The sequence below is a fragment of the Monodon monoceros genome, unplaced genomic scaffold, assembly GCF_005190385.1.
Source record: "Monodon monoceros isolate NGI ecotype Baffin Bay Population unplaced genomic scaffold, NGI_Narwhal_1 Super_Scaffold_21, whole genome shotgun sequence".
Taxonomy (NCBI): domain Eukaryota; kingdom Metazoa; phylum Chordata; class Mammalia; order Artiodactyla; family Monodontidae; genus Monodon; species Monodon monoceros.
Window position 1 is genome coordinate 91301717 of NW_021703778.1, and position 14113 is coordinate 91315829.

Sequence of the window (14113 nt, forward strand, 5' to 3'; positions counted from 1 at the left end):
TAAACCTTAAACTTATACACTGCTATGTCAGTTTTATCTCAATAAAACTGAAAGAAAAAAAGGTGCTATGGTAGTGCCCCATGACCTCCTGCCTGCCCAAGGAGTGGCTCAGGAACTAAGATCCTGCAAGCCATCCATCCTTCACACAGTGCTAGATTCATTTTTTCTAAATCATTCATTATGGTGATTATCTGCTCAAAATGTATCAGTGATTCCTTATTGCCTAGATTCATGGTTCCCAGACTGTGAAAGGCATCCCTAGGCAGCAAGCTCACTGGGATGCCACGGGATAAACTTCTGGGGGAATCACAGTGATACATGACATGTTAGACAACATGTGAAGTACTAGCTCAAAGTAGGTCAGTTTCAACATTAGGTCATGCTGTGTTCCTCTCAGTGTCAAACAGGATAGGAAGGTGGTAGTGTCCAATTTGATTCCAAGGCTTGAGAAATTAAACTGCGCCCCACATCCCATTAGTAAATAATTGTAGTTATTTAAAAATAAAAATATTTTCTTTAGATTTATTTGTATTATTTTTTCAAATACCTACTAAAAATAGAACTTTTAGGTATTTAGAACTTTTAGGTATTACTTTTGGTGTGTCATAAAATATTGAGACACCAGGAGCATCATGAACTGAGACAGTTTGTAAACTTCTGGCCCGGATGATAAAAATCCACACCTCCTAGCTTGCATTTAAGTTTCTTCAAAACATCTAGTAGCACCATGTACTTTCCACTCCCATTATTCCCTGGCTCAAATCTTTCTCCAGTACTTGCCTGTTGTTTGACCTTGGGCAAATCAACTTCATTTCATTAACTAATTTCATTAATTAACTATATGGATTAATTTCGTATAATTTCTCTGAGCCTTTTTCTTTAGCTATAAAAAGGGTTAACAGTGCTTACCTTGTGTGACTGTAATGAGGATTACATGAGAATGAACATAAGGAGGAACACACATAAACATCACATATGGCATATTGCAAGTGCTCGGTTAAGTGTCAGATATAATCCCCTCTCATCTTTTTTTTTTTTTTAAATATCTTGGCCGTGCCACACGGCCTGCGGGATCTTAGTTCCCCGACCAGGGATCGAACCCATGTCCCCTGCAGTGGAAGCACAGAGTCCTAACCACTGGACCACCAGGGAATTCCTCCCCTCTCATCTTGAACCTTCTGAAGAAGCCCAGTGTTCTTACTGAGTTCCTCAAGACTCATCTGGATATCCCCTCAACTTTTTTTTTTTTCTTCAGTCTCTCATAATTTTATTTTCTCCTCGGAAGTTCCAACGATCCCCTCCTTGGGTTTGACTGATTTGCTAGAATGGCTCACGGACTCAGAGGAGTATTTTATTTGCTAGATCTGGTTTATTAGAAAAGGATATAACTCAGGAACAGCCAGATGGAAGAGATGCATGGGGAAAGGGCGTGAAGCTTCCATGCCCTCTCTGAGTGCGCTACTGTCCCCAAATTCCATGTGTTCACCAACCTGGAAAGTTCTCAATCCTCTAGCTAGCTTCCCTAAATATTACTCTTCCTTCAACCCCAGTTTACCGCTTCCATCAAGCCTCCCCCAACCGAACTAGCTCAGAGTTAACTACTATAGCACACAACTATATCACACAACCCACTGTTTAGTAAACTATTGCCTTTGTTATTCAACTTGTATATTACCTGTGCAATGTTTCACCCCATGTACTGTAAGCATTTCTGAGGTTAAGAATGTCATGCTACATTAAAGTTTCCTATAGCGTCTAACAAAGTGGAGGGTGCAGATCACATTGGTTCATGTAATGCAGGAATTTATTGAGGCTGTAGATCAGAATAAGCACCACAACACCTCCACACGTACAAAAGGCAGATGGAGCAGCAGAGGTCAGAGGGAAGACAAGAAAATGCAAGACTGCACAAATGCTGGCTGGTGGTGCAAAGCAGCGCCGTGAGGTGAAGGCCCCTTGTGAGGCCAGACCTTGAGCAAACAGGATCTCAACACTGGGCAAGATGAGTAATGGAGGAGTTGGGATAGTTCCATTCTTAGGAGTTAACTAGGGAGGCACGACAAGGAGGAAAGGATCGCACAGCTGAGTTTCCCACCCTTTCCTTCCAAGAAGGAAGTAGAACTTTTGGGGGGACCAGAAATGCCAATTACAAATTCACTTGGGTAAAAATCTTTTAAACAATAAACATCCTGAAAATGGGTAGAAGAAAATATTCAGCCCTTGTCACCAGTGAGAATTATTTAACTGGGTTTCCCTATCAAAATATTTGGGACATAACCAACTGTGTGAATGTTGTATGTGTATGAAGGAAAAGAATTTTAGCCTTATAAGTTAGGGTGGGACGTTACTTGACTTGATTGGGTGGCTCTGGGCAGCCCCAATAATGCTGAAGAGTAGGGGGAATTGCTGAAGAAATTGGGAGAGGTGCAGAAAAAAATGGGAGATGGCCAAAGCCAAAGTGTGCCTAGTTTGACTATGAAATATGGCGGTGCCTTTGGTGGACTGGCGGTTGCAGGGGTGGGGTGTGGCTGCTGTGGACTTCAGTTGACTAAGGATCCGGGGGCCAGGTCCAGGATTGGCCGTGCAAAGCAAGAGCAGAGATACACGCATACTTAGGAATGCAGGCCGCTAGTGACACAAACCTGGTGGACGGAGTGTGGCACCCACTGCTACAAACAGGGAACACCACAGAAGACTAGCTAATGTTCCTGGAAGATGGGGTTGGGGTGTGTGTGGGGGGCACTAGCTACAGAGCACTTAATGAGTGGAAGAAAAATATTCTGGGTGAAACTGGAGGCTTGAACTTGTTACCTAGATTAGTTCAATAGTATTCAGTGGACGTATTTAGGTTAAAAGGCTATTTTCATTTGCCAGTGTTGCAGTCTGAATAGTTACAGAAATATTTATTGTAAAAGTAACACTTTATAAAAACAAAAACAGAACTGATTTAGATTAAAAGCTCCAAGGTGTATTGTTTCATAGGTGTTATTGCTATCTATACCTTCACCCCATTTATTAAACCATTTCAGGTAACTTCCAGTTTGTAAATTTACAGTGAGGTTATAGAGCCCAACCAGGATGGGACAGAATGCGTTCCAAGTTACGAGGGGACCGCAGGGCTCCTCAGTGATGTCTCCCGTGAAGCACCTGTGCACCACTGTTTCTTCCCACACGTCTGAATGTGACCTTTTGGCTTCTCTGGCTGTGGCTGGTTTAGTCTCCTGATACTAATTCTGTGCCGCTCTGTTGCCTAGGAGGTTGATCCAAGCTTTCAGGCCCCCTCTCTTGTAGGCCTCAATTACGTATTGTGAGGTTCAGGAGAGCTGGCCAATCTGAAGGCTGGGAATGCTTGCTTAAAGGAGGAATTGCCATTCCAGCATGAACTGCAGAAACTGTTTTCATTCTGGGGGTGGTGAGTCCTAGAAGATCATGGCCAAGAAGCAGATGTCTTAAGTGGCTTCCTCTGAGAGTTTATCCCCAAGAGGGAGCCATGTGGCCACCTGCTTTTTATCACATTTCTAATAGCTGCTCCATTTCCTCAAGGGCTGTTGTAAAATCATTTACTTGACTGTTACATAAGGTCTGTTGTTCTAGGAACTGGGCCCTCTCTTCTTCTTTTATCTTCAACTTTACCTTTAAGGCCTGCATGGAAAGACATTAAAAAAGACAAAAAACAAAAAACCACCAAACTCTGACTCATAGGAAAGACAATACCATAACCAGAACATTATGCTTCTGTTTGAGATACTGACAGACATTGTCTTTTCTATCTTAGGTTTATCTGTGTTGGTTTTAGGAATTGTCTCTCTCTACTACAGAGTCTGTTATGTCAACTGGAGCAATGAAATACTCTAGGATTCCGTGTAGTATCCCATGGTTCATCCAAGCAATCCAAAGTGGTCCAGACCCAAGAATCGGGGTTTCCTATTACAGGTTTCCCTGAGATATCAAGTTTCTACAGCATGGATTTCACACAGGTGTCAACTGTCAACCTGGAGCCACCTAGCGTGTTGCACACTGCCTCATGCCCTGCAGATGTGAACATTTCTAAGAGTCTTTAGAACAGAAAATTCGTTGAAAAAAATGGTGAAATCAAATAAAGTCTTGGAATTTAGTTAATAGTAAGGCATCGACATTGGTTTCTTAGTCTTGACAAATACAGCATGATAATGTAAGATGTTAGTATTAGGGGAGTTGAATTCTCCATTATCTTTACAACTTTTCTGCAATCTAAAATTATTACAAAATAGTTTATTAAAAATGAATAAAGAGGGCTTCCCTGGTGGTGCAGTGGTTGGGAGTCTGCCTGCCGATGCAGGGGACACGGGTTCGTGTCCCGGTCTGGCAAGATCCCACATGCTGTGGAGCGGCTGGGCCCGTGAGCCATGGCCACTGAGCCTGCACGTCCGGAGCCTGTGCTCCGCAACGGGAGAGGCCACAACGGTGAGAGGCCCGCATACCACAAAAAAAAAAATGAATAAAGAGATAAATAAGAAAGAGCCCTCCACAGATCCACCTATTGTGGTAGGAAATGGTAATTTTGCCTTGCGGAGATGTCTGCCTCTCACCTGTAACTCCTCCATCTGCTTTTTGGCTGTTTCGTTAAAAAGCTTCAGCTCATCTTGCAAAGTTTCTAACAGCAGCTAAGAGAAAAGTACAAGGTAGTAACAAATCTTTATTGAAATGTGAGAACTTTCTTCATATAAACTAATCTCTTCATGGGAGTTGAATCAGATGATCGCTAATATCCCATCTGTTCAGTCACTGACTGAGTGTCCGCAAACGTGCCGGGTTCTCTCGTGGGCCTGGAAGAACTGAGTCCACAGCATGGACAGAGAACCCCACCTCCACGTGCTCTGTGCTACACAGGTAATATGAACGAAAGGCAGTAGCCACTAAAGGGGTGATAAATCGCCTGGGGGAGCTGAGGAAGGCTTCCATACCCAGTATTCTAGGATTCTAAGATGACAACTGATCTTCCTGGGGAATAGATCACAGAAGCTCAAAAGGCTTTAAGTGCAAACGATTGCCCTCTACTTCAGGGAGGGAAGCAAAGAGAAGGCAGATTTAATTCAGGCTGGACGTTTGTAAGACACAGTTCTCAGCAAAGGAATAAGGGGAGAAATTTGGTAAAGCAAAGAACAGAGAAACCAGAAAGCTGTCTCTACCGGTCCACCCTACTACGGGTTTTAAACTGGTACATTCTCAACTTAGACTCCCTCATGTTTGTAAGCACAAAGTCACCTTCCGAGTAAAATATGCTACTTTGAGTACACATCCACCACCCTCTTCCACTACCCTGGATAACCGAAGGCTGCTTCGTGGGCTTTGCCGAGCATACGGCAGAGACCTGCTTAGATCTGCAGGGCCTCACGCTCACGGGGCCTTCGCCCACTCACACCCACACCCTCACCATCGAGTCCATGTGATCCGTGGTGGAGTCCTGCCGTGCCGCCAGGGTCTCACTGCCTAAAACCAGTAAATACAACAAAGTCAGCCTTGCCTAGGGAACTGCAACTTAAAAGAAAATTAAAATTCCCTTAGAGGGGAACTTCTCTAAGCATCTGAAAACTCTCTCCCCTGAGTTTTCACCTTGGCAAGGTCACCCACGCCTGCCCTCCAGAGCTGGATTTTATCTCCCCTTCCTCTCTAGGTATGGATATGGCCAAAACTTCATCCTGCTTTCTCCTCAGCTCAGCGGAAAATTTGTCCAAAAGAAATGTATAGGTTGTATTTTTTGGGTTCGTTAACAATACACAAAACTATTTTTAAAAGCTTTTCAGGCCTTAAAAATTTTTATTATTTTCGGTAAAAACAGTGCATACACGTAGGAAATTAAAATCATCCAAAAACATATATGGTGACTATCAAGAATATATCCTAAAATGCACAGGTTAATGGCAGCATTCAAAGTCAGCACTCCTTAATTCAAACAAGCCTGGGCTCCTTCCCTGGGCATTCTCAGGCTCCTCAGTTCAGGCTCTCTTACAGTCCTGGGGTAACCCCTTCTTCCGCTTCCTCTCTGTGACAGACTCTGCCCTCTAGGGAAGGCTCAGAACAGGAATCACATTTTAAACACCGCGATTCTGCTAACTAGCCAGCTTTAGGAACCCTTTCAACAGTATTATATCTCTCTCCACCTGTGAAGGTTACCTGTATGCTATATCCCTTGAAAGAAAGAAAATATTTCTGATGTATTTGCAAGATCATACCTGTCAGCACCAAACTAATGGTATAAAGTGTTCAGATAAGAAGGAGAGAATCCTCTCTGCACAACCATCTAAAACTCCGCTGGGCAGGCAAAGTCAACATCACAACAGAACAGAGTGGAGCTCCCCCAAATCTTCAGGGCTTTGCTAGGCAACCCCTGCACTGACTGGGTCAGCTGACACCATGCCAGACCCCGATGCACAGTCCAGAATCACCCAGGAAGGGGCACATGCACTGACTCCTTTGAAGGCAGTTGTGTGCCATCTCTTACCTGGGTTGAGGCCCTTGCTCTCCAAAATTGCCAGACAGCTGTCCTGAAACTTCTCCAGCAGCTCCACTTTTTGGGTCAAGTCCTTCAGCTCTCCCTGTAGGGGTGCCACACAGACAGGTAAGGCCTGCCCCATTCCTCAGGGGCAGCCACAGCGCAAGCCTGGCATCTTCTCCTGCGCTCAGGCACCTGGCGTGGCCCCTCAGGATTCCACATGCATCACCCAGTGCAGCTGATGGCAGGTCTGGTGGATCACTTACCTGAGTTTCAATCAACTTCTGGTGCAACTGCTTGTTGACGGCCTCTAAGAGCTGGTTCTTATCCTTGAGCTCTTCCTCTGATTTCTCTTTACTCAGTGGCTTATAGCTGTAATGATAATCGTACTTAGATGAAGTGGTGGAGGGGTTACGAGTATGGGCTATGGAGTCGGGTTGGTTTGAATCCTGGCATCACCACATAGTGGTATATGACCTTCAGGGAGTTGTGTAACCTCTCTGAGACTGTTTCCTCATTTCTAGAATTAATACACACATCTCATAATATTATTATCATGAAGGATAAGAGAGAATACATGTACAATTCTTAGCACAGCTACTGACACAAAACTTTTAATAAGTAATAGCCATAGCCCAAGCAGTCTTTAGGGAAAAAAATGGAGCTGGAGGAATCAGACTCCCTGACTTCAGACTATACTACAAAGCTACAGTAATCAAGACAGTATGGTACTGGCACAAAAACAGAAATATAGATCAATGGAACAGGATAGAAAGCCCAGAGATAAACCCATGCACCTATGGTCAACTCATCTACGACAAAGGAGGCAAGGATATACAATGGAGAAAAGACAGTCTCTTCAGTAAGTGGTGCTGGGAAAACTGGACAGCTACATGTAAAAGAATGAAATTAGAACACTCCCTAACACCATACACAAAAATAGACTGAAAATGTTTTAGAGACCTAAATGTAAGACCAGGCACTATGAAACTCTTAGAGGAAAACATAGGGAGAACACTCTTTGACATAAATCACAGCAAGATCTTTTTTGATCCACCTCCTAGAGTAATGGAAATAAAAACAAAAATAAACAAATGGGACCTAATGAAACTTAAAAGCTTTTGCAAAGCAAAGGAAACTACAAACAAGATGAAAAGGCAATCTCAGAATGGGAGAAAATATGTGCAAACAAATCAATGGACAAAGGATTAATCTCCAAAATATATAAACAGCTCATGCAGCTCAATATCAAAAAAACAAACAACCCAATCAAAAAATGGGCAGAAGACCTAAATAGACATGTCTCCAAAGAAGACATACAGATGGCCAAGAAGCACATGAAAAGCTGTGCAACATCACTAATTATTAGAAAAATGCAAATCAAAACTACAATGAGGTATCACCTCACACCAGTCAGAATGGGCATCATCAGAAAATCTACAAACAACAAATGCTGGAGAGGGTGTGGAGAAAAGGGGACCCTCTTGCACTGTTGGTGGGAATGTAAATTGATACAGCCACTATGGAGAACAGTATGGAGGTTCCTTACAAAACTAAAAATAGAATTACCATATGACCCAGCAATCCCACTACTGGGCATATACCCAGAGAAAACCGTAATTCAAAAAGACACATGCACCCCAATGTTCACTGCAGCACCATTTACAATAGCAAGGACATGGAAGTGACCTAAATGCCCATCAACAGACGAATGGATAAAGAAGATGTGGTACATATATACAATGGAATATTACTCAGCCATAAAAAGGAACGAACTTGGGTCATTTGTAGAGACATGGGTGGATCTAGAGAATGTCATAGAGAGTGAATTAAGTCAGAAAGAGAGAAACAAATATCGTATATTAACACATATATGTGGAACCTAGAAAAATGGTACTGGTTTGCAGGGCAGAAATAGAGACACAGATGTAGAGAACAAGCGTATGGACACCAAGGGGGAAAAGTGGTGGTGGTGGTGGTGGTGTGATGAATTGGGAGATTGGGTTTGACATATATACACTAATATATATAAAATAGATAACTAATAAGAATCTGCTGTATAAAAAAATAAAATGCAAAAAATCAAAAAAAAGTAATAGCCATTATCATCATCAATATTAAGCCTTTTCAAAGTTCTGAGTCCTTGATAGTATTTTGTCTTCAGAACTTTTAAGTCATGCCCAAATAACAGATGTGGAATTAAAACCTATGTCTACAAACTTTTCAACTTATGTTATTTCTGTCTGCAGGACTGCAAAATGTCCAAGCAAGTCTCAAGCAGAGAAAGATGGATCCTTCTCCAGAATCTCAGCAGCAGCAGCAGCAGCAGAACACTCATCTCGAACTCACTAACCACACGCAGGCTCTCCCATCCTGAGGGCTTCCCGCTCCTGCCGATGGGCCATAGCTAGGTTGGGGCAGTGGTCCTGGCATGGAGCCCCCAAACTCTTGTCTGGTACTCAAGATGGTAGCATCACTGATTCTTGCCCTGACAGTGGTTCTCAAAATCGGCTGTGCCTCAGCCCTGAAAATACCATCTAGATTTCTGGGGTGGCATCAGACTCCAACACAGTAAAACAAGTCCTGTGAGTGATTCTGATGTGCAACCAGGATTGAGCTCCACTACCTTAAAACGGTGGCCAGGTTTCATCTACCCTGACGCTCACCTCTTCCTGATGTTCCTCCTGGTGGCAGTGTCTGTAGCTCTCAGCTGCCTAGAGAAGCAAAAACAAATCAGGATGTTAACTATTCTTACTGCGGTGATCATTTTGCAATATATATAAATATCAAATCATTATGTTGTACACCTGAAACTAACACAATGTTGTATGTCAACTATACCTCAATTAAAACAATAACAACAACAAAGAAATCAATCAGAGAATCACGGTACTGTTATTACTTTTTTTTTTTTTTTTGTATTTTTGTCCAGGCCGTGTGCAGCATGCGGGAGTTTAGTTCCCTGACCAGGGATCGAACCCGCGCCCCCTGCAGTGGAAGCACAGAGTCTTAACCACTGGACTGCCAGGCAAGTCCCAGACAGCCCAAGCTTGAGAAGCTCTGAGGGCCCATGCACTTTTGTTTCAGCCCAGACTACTGAAAAAAGCTTATGAATAGGGCACGGGCTCCCCTCCTGACCACCTCAACAACCTGACAGACCTGCTTCGGCTCAAGACAGTGTGGCTACTTCATGTCAGCCTCACTCACACGGGAGCTGAACACCAGGTGGAGGGACACACATGCATACTACACTGGGTTGGACTGCTCAGAGCAGCAACCTAGGCTAACAACTAGGCCCCACCCGCCACGACTACCACTTAAGGCTGGTTTGACTGCACTGCTGCTATTTGTACACTCAGAGCAAATGCTGAGAGAGGAAAGAATAGCTCTTATTGTAACCCTGGCTGTGCCTCTTCTGACCTGATCAACACAGAGGGTTCTGACAAACAGGTCAGCAATGCTGCACTGCTATAGGCCACTGACTACAGGCCAATCCTTCAGATACCCTGTGCTCTCAAAAGCCCTAATTCTTGGTACTGAGCAATTTCTAGCCCAATGTTCTAATTGGATACCGATGCTCTGACTCTCACCCATTGTCTCGTCTTGGTTTGATGATTTTTGTAACATCATTTTCTGAATCTCCTAAGTGAGGTCGGGAAACATCGACTTCTTTGGACCTAACAGGTAATAGGCTCTTAGAAGTGGCTCGAGTTTGTGCATCTGCAAAGGAAAACAAGAGGGTGGAATCCCACGCATCATGACCCAACAGTGCAACTCTATAAATTCGGAAGAATAAGACTTCTAGACCAATTGGGAATAGAAACCAAAATTCTTTAAATGTGACAGTACAGTGTGTTTGAGGGTAGCCAAAAGCTTGCTGATACAGCAAACTGAATGGCCAGAGGGTATAGATGTGAAAGTGGAGATTCATACAGCAAAGAGGATGAGAGGCAGTGTGGCCGTCAGCAAGGCAGAACACAGCTGAGTCCTTCGTCACACAGCAGTTGAAAGGAACTATGTCGTTCAGCTCCTAAGCACTCTGCCTGCTCTCCTAAGGCTACACTCAAGCTGCTTCGAGTTTCAGCAGTTGCTTAGTTGTTTTGACCAGACTGGCTCCCTAACTAGTACTCTAAGAGACATCTTTGTGCCCCAGCATCTAGGAGAGTATCTGGCATATTAACAGAGGTTCAAAACCTACTTATTGAATAAATAGAACACGTCACAGTTTCATGGGTTATTTCACAGACCATCTCTAAACTAGCTCCTCTATTCTTCTTTCCCTCTTCCATGCTGACTGCCTTTACCACCAGCCCTTTTGTTTTTTTTTCTTTGCGGTACGCGGGCCTCTCACTGTTGCGGCCTCTCCCGTTGCAGAGCACAGGCTCCGGACGCGCAGGCTCAGTGGCCATGGCTTACGGGCCTAGCCACTCCGCAGCATGTGGGATCTTCCCGGACCGGGGCACGAACCCGTATCCCCTGCATCGGCAGGCGGACTCTCAACCACTGCGCCACCAGGGAAGCCCCTACCACCAGCCCTTTTAAACTGTTTATCCACTGTTAAGTTTAGAGGCTCGTTAGGTTCCCTGTTTGGTATTCTGTTCTGATCCTGCTAGGCTACTGCCAGATAACCAGAGAAATGGCCCTGACATGACATTCTTCTTCGCCAGAGGTCCCCCTAGCCCTTATGCCAGCCCTCTACCACACACATCTTTCTACCACTTACATTTGATAGCAAATTCAAGTAACTTGTTCTGGAGTTAAGCACGCACCCCCAGCACATGCACAGGATTCTTCTAGTTTATACTAACTTTCACTTCGTTCATTGTAAAACGGCTCCTTTAAGCTTGACCTAAATTAAGAGCCATAACAATTAAATCAAGCTGAAGAAATGAGGTACAAAGCACTGGATCACAGGGATTAGGAAACTTTGTGTTTGATAAAGATTTATTTTGATGACTCTAGCTGCACAACAGTTTGGAATAAATATGATTTCTCAGGCTAACAAATTACTTCATTTATAGGTACACTCAATCGGCACTTACATCCTATTTTCCCCTTACCCACAAAACAAGTATTAAAAAGGTTCTTTCTGAGGTCTCTGTTGGCAGTAAAAGGTAACTTTGAGTGCATGAATTTACCTTCTCCTCTCTCAAGTATTAATAAGTTAACACACAATAAGAAATCTATCTCATGCAAAAAGGTGTCCATAGCAAATTGATCAAAATTAACACTCTTCATTGACTGGAATTGGTTTCAATAACCCATATTTGTGAGATCCTAAGAGCTGCATCATAGGAAAAATTTAGCAGGATTTAACAAAGACCATCTCCTTAAAATGAGAGACGCGAAGGAGGGAACTGGATGGCTGGTGTCAAGGAAGGGAAGACTTGTTTTTCACCGTATATTGTTTCCCCACTTTGGATATTTCCTTATTTTGAATGTTACCTATTCAAAAAACTAAAAAACAACCAACCCATGCCTAAAATCTAAAATCCTGAGAGGCAGCCTAAAAATGTTAAACTACTGAAGTTACATATGATCATAAAGCTGGGACAAGGAAAAAAGCAAAGAGATGAAAACTTCCAACTTGGCTGGGGAGATGCCAGTCGCTCCCCACTGAACGAGAGACTGCTTTCTAAGGGAAAGGCAGCTAAGACTGGCTCCATTTCCTCCATCAACTCCTAGGTGTTGCTGATGCCAGAATTGCCACTCAGGTGTTCTGAAGCAACATAGGACAAACAGAACCCTTTGAAGCCTTTGAAGTAAAGCCCATTTACTTCAAAGGTCAATCCTGCTACTGCCCATCGGTCAACTGCATGGAGTCATCCGGGAAGGGATCTTAAATAGCTGCTTCAAAATCTCCTACCGCAGGTTCTGATGTTTGGAGCCTATTCTGTGCATCATCTCTAGATCAGGCAGCTCAGCAACTGCAGACTTTAGGAGATGACTTTCAGCCGCAAGCCCAGTAACACAAAGCAAATGGCAAAGCAATCAAACACGGCTTTTATTTTTATTTATTTATTTATTTAATTTTTTAGTTTTTGACCACGCAGGGCATCTTGTGGGATCTTAGTTCCCCGACCAGGGATGGAACCCAGGCCCTTGGCAGTGAAGGTGAGGAGTCCTAACCACTGAACCGCCAGGGAAGTCCCAAACATTGCTTTTAACCATCTCTCTTCTCCCAAGATTCTCGAATACTAGTTAGGCCTGACCCTTCTCTCTCACTTCACTCAACAAATGTTTACTGAGAATGTACTATATAAGAGACACTGTGCCGTTACAAATGGGAACCAGACACAGTGTGAACCCTAGTGCTCCCTAAGTATCCTGCTTTTCATATGACTCTCTTCTCTTCTCCCTGACAATAAACCCAGTCCTTCCAGATAGCTCGTCTGGAAATAAAACAGGTAAATGTTTAAAAAGGGATTCCTAGCTTAATGGAAATAATATTGTAGAATAATCAACAACTTAAAACTACTTGGTGAATGCAGCAGAGTTCGGTTTGGGGAAGCAGGGGTATGGGTCAAGTCTAAATTCCCACCATGTGGCCCTTCCCCTAACTCCCATCATAAGCCTAGACAGCCCGGTTCTAGGGGAGTTAGAGTAGGATGTCAGAGCCGATAGAACCCCCTCCCTTGCCGGAGCCCTCCACTCCCCTCCACCGATTTGATCCCCCATACTCCTGGCTTGACCACCCGGGGCCAGTTCGCAATGCCCGGGGGCAGGGGCGGCGTGGACACCCACCTGCGGACAGGCCGCTGCTCAGCACAGAGGGGGGCTGCAGGGTGTACACTGTCTTGACCACGCTGGTCATCGTAACGAGGCGGCACGGCTGGGGCCTGGAAGGTACAAGGCGAATGTTACCCAGGAGTGAGCCAGGGTGCCCGAGCAGGCGGAGGGCCCCAGAAGAGCGCGACTCGGGAGAGAGAAAATCCTCCATTCTCAGCCCATCCCATCGGCCTCCCACATCCAGCCCAGTCTCCCGCCCCAGGAGAGCCGAACCCAGACGCCTGCTGCTCCTGCCCGCAGGCCTCGTCGCTCTGCTTCGAAAGACGCTCGGCAATAACTGCCGTACCGCAGACCGGGTCTGCCGCCTGGGTTTCAAACGGAAACTTCCGGTGGCCGGGCAAGAGGGCTGCGATGCGCTCTCTGTAGGCGGCCATGTTGTACGGAATGCACTGCCGTGGGCGACGCCTTCGGGGGCTGCCATGCTGTACGGAAGATCCGAATCGAGGCACGAGCGCGAGCTTCCTCGCGGTGGATGTGGAATCCCCCAGGTCTGGGCGGGGGAGGGGAGTGATGCGCTTTGCCGGCCTAAATGGAGCTATGAGTCATTGGCGTCTTATTCCGGCCTTGGGACGCAAACGCGGTCACGTTTAGAGTCCATGTCACAATCTTTCTCTTTATTTGGTCTGTGATTGTTAGGGATGGTGCATGATACCGGATAGCCAGGAACACAGAGAGGGATGGGCAGGAAACTACACGTTACAGGGTGGAGAGTGGCAGGCGAGGTTTGGAGAGGGTCTGTGAGCTGAAATACCTGCAACACCTACCCTCAGTCCTAACTTTAATAAGACTTATCCAGAATTTAAGCGGAGATTCAAAGCTACTCCTAGGGAACAGGGCAGGGTTCTTAAACAG

General features: G+C 44.8%; 1 protein-coding gene across 1 annotated transcript; it reads right to left on the minus strand.

Moving 5' to 3' along the window:
- Positions 1 to 2946: 2946 nt before the first annotated feature.
- On the minus strand, positions 2947 to 13682 carry KNSTRN (kinetochore localized astrin (SPAG5) binding protein). Its single transcript, XM_029236380.1, is given in 10 exon segments — positions 2947 to 3642; positions 4569 to 4643; positions 5414 to 5469; positions 6482 to 6575; positions 6739 to 6844; positions 9139 to 9186; positions 10063 to 10192; positions 13217 to 13311; positions 13475 to 13607; positions 13610 to 13682. Coding segments are annotated over 10 exon segments (942 nt in total). The 3' UTR covers positions 2947 to 3510.
- Positions 13683 to 14113: the final 431 nt, after the last annotated feature.